A 2,295-nucleotide genomic window follows, 5' to 3' on the forward strand; every position below is an offset into this window, starting at 1 on the left:
CGTGCCACAGTCCTGCTCCCTTGGCGTTGCTGGGGCTCAGTGCGGGGTCTCAGCACAGAAATGTCCAGTATGACCAGTACAGGGTGGCCACCCTTGGGGTGGAGAGGACCAGAGGCCGGGCAGGATCCTGGGAACCCTCGGGGATATCTCAGCCGGGTTCAAACACCCCCATCCCCCTCCTCCCTTGGACACCCCCACCCCACCGTGAAAAAAAAAAATCAGCTTAAAAACCAGACCCGATGGGAGACAGCAACAACCCCATCTTTAACCCTTTAACCTTTCTTTTTCTTTTTCTTCTTTTTTTTCTTTTTCTCCTTGCCCTGAGCCTCCTCGGCCGCTCTCTTCTCCTCCTTGAGCGCTTTGTACCTCCACTGCGGCGGCTGCAGCAGCTCCTTGTCCTTCACCCGCGGTTTCCTCTCGCCGTTGGCCGCGCCCGTGGCTTTGCTCACTTTGATTTTAGGGACGGGCTCCCCGGGAAAAACGCTGTTGCCACCCCGCAGCCACAACGGGAGGAAGCTCAGAAAGCGGTTTGGTGGCCGGCGTGGCGGTGGAGGTGGCCGGAGCTCGGACACGGCTTGACCATTGCAGGACAACGCTCCGGTGCTGGGGCGTGAAGAGATTTCGGGATCGGGAACGTGCTGGCCGAGAATCTCCGGCACCGACAGCCTCCGTTTGCCCACCTCGGGCGGGCTATCCGGGCACACGGTTTGGCAAGCKGTGGCCACAAAGGGGCTAGCGAGGGACGTGGTCATCCTCACCATGTGGTCCATCACGCCGTCCTCCTCGGGGTTGCGGGGGAAGTTGAAGGTGAACATGGCTCGGATTTTTTCCGACAGCCGCTTGCTCCTGGATTTGGGGATCAGGGCTTTGGCCACCAGYTSGGCCAGCGCTGGCCACTCGGGCTGRTAGTGGGCGGCGAATTGCTCGGCGCGGGGGCGGCGCAGGAGGCTGCGGATGCGCACGGTGGTGTCGAAGCGGCCGGTGAAGGTCGCCCATTCCCGRGCTGTCTTGCCCTTGACGGCGTCCACGGCTTGGAGGTCGGCTCCTGGAGAAAAGGGGAGAGTCAGAAATGGGTTCCACCCTGAACAGGGGGGAGTGACAGCACCATGTCACCGTCATGTCACCACCATGTCACTGCCTTGTCACCGCCATGTCACCACCATGTCACCGCCATGTCACGGCGATGTCCCAACCAGAGCAGTGGGGAGAGTCAGGAACGGGTTCCACCCCAAACAGGGGGGAGTGTCACCGCCATGTCACCGCAATGTCCCATCCCGAGCAGCGGGGACCGTCACCTCCATGTCACCACCATGTCACTGCCATGTCACCGCCTTGTCACCGCCATGTCACCGCCATGTCACGGCCATGTCACCGTCATGTCACCATCATGTCCCACCCAGAGCAGTGGGGAGAGTCAGCAACGGGTTCCAGCCCAAGCAGGGGGGAGTGTCACCACCATGTCACCGCCATGCCACCGCAATGTCCCATCCCAAGCAGTGGGGACCGTCACCTCCATGTCACTGCCATGTCACCTCCATGTCACTGCCATGTCGCATCCCGAGCAGTGAGGAGAGTCACCACCATGTCACCGCCGTGTCACTGCCATGTCAGCTCTGTGTCCCATCCCGAGCAGCGGGGAGCGTCACCATCATGTCACCGCCATGTCACTGTCATGTCACTGCCATGTCCCAACCAGAGCAGTGGGGAGAGTCAGGAACGGGTTCCACCCCAAACAGGGGGGAGTGTCACCACCATGTCACCGCAATGTCCCATCCCGAGCAGCGGGGACCGTCACCGCCATGTCACCGCCATGTCACCACCATGTCACTGCCATGTCACCGCTGTGTCCACCCCGAGCGGCAAAGAGTGACAGCACTGTGTCCACCCCGAGCAGCGGGGAACCATCACCACCATATCACCGCCATGTCACTGCCATATCACCACTATGTCACCGCCATGTCACCACCATGTCATCGTCATGTCACCACCATGTCACCACCATGTCCCACCCCGAGCAGAGGGGTCATCCCTCCTGGACACCCCACAGAGACCTGGGGACACTTTCACCCGCCAGCAGCAGAGCAGTGACACAGAGCACAGTGACACTCTGTCCCCAGACACCCTGGGGACACCCCAGGGACACCCTGGGGACACTCTCACCCGCCAGCAGCAGGGCCATACACAGTCCCGGTGTCCCTACACAGTGCCACCCATCCCAGTCACCCTGGGGACACCCCGGTGACACTCTCACCTGCCAGCAGCAGGGCGGTGACACAATCCCGCTGTCCCTGCACA

The 2,295-nt window shown here is 61.6% G+C and overlaps 1 protein-coding gene across 1 annotated transcript in view; it reads right to left on the reverse strand.

Annotated features, from left to right (window-relative positions):
- Window positions 1-272: 272 nt before the first annotated feature.
- Window positions 273-2,295, reverse strand: part of LOC130587434 (photoreceptor ankyrin repeat protein-like) — a 7,037-nt gene continuing 5,014 nt past the window's right edge. Inside the window, exon 3 of the mRNA XM_057388405.1 lies at window positions 273-1,045. Coding sequence (XP_057244388.1) covers window positions 273-1,045 — 773 coding nt within the window. The remainder of the gene's footprint in view (window positions 1,046-2,295) is intronic.

The sequence above is a fragment of the Malurus melanocephalus genome, unplaced genomic scaffold, assembly GCF_030028575.1.
Source record: "Malurus melanocephalus ecotype Western Australia unplaced genomic scaffold, MMel_1.1 scaffold_1905, whole genome shotgun sequence".
In the NCBI taxonomy this organism is placed as follows: domain Eukaryota; kingdom Metazoa; phylum Chordata; class Aves; order Passeriformes; family Maluridae; genus Malurus; species Malurus melanocephalus.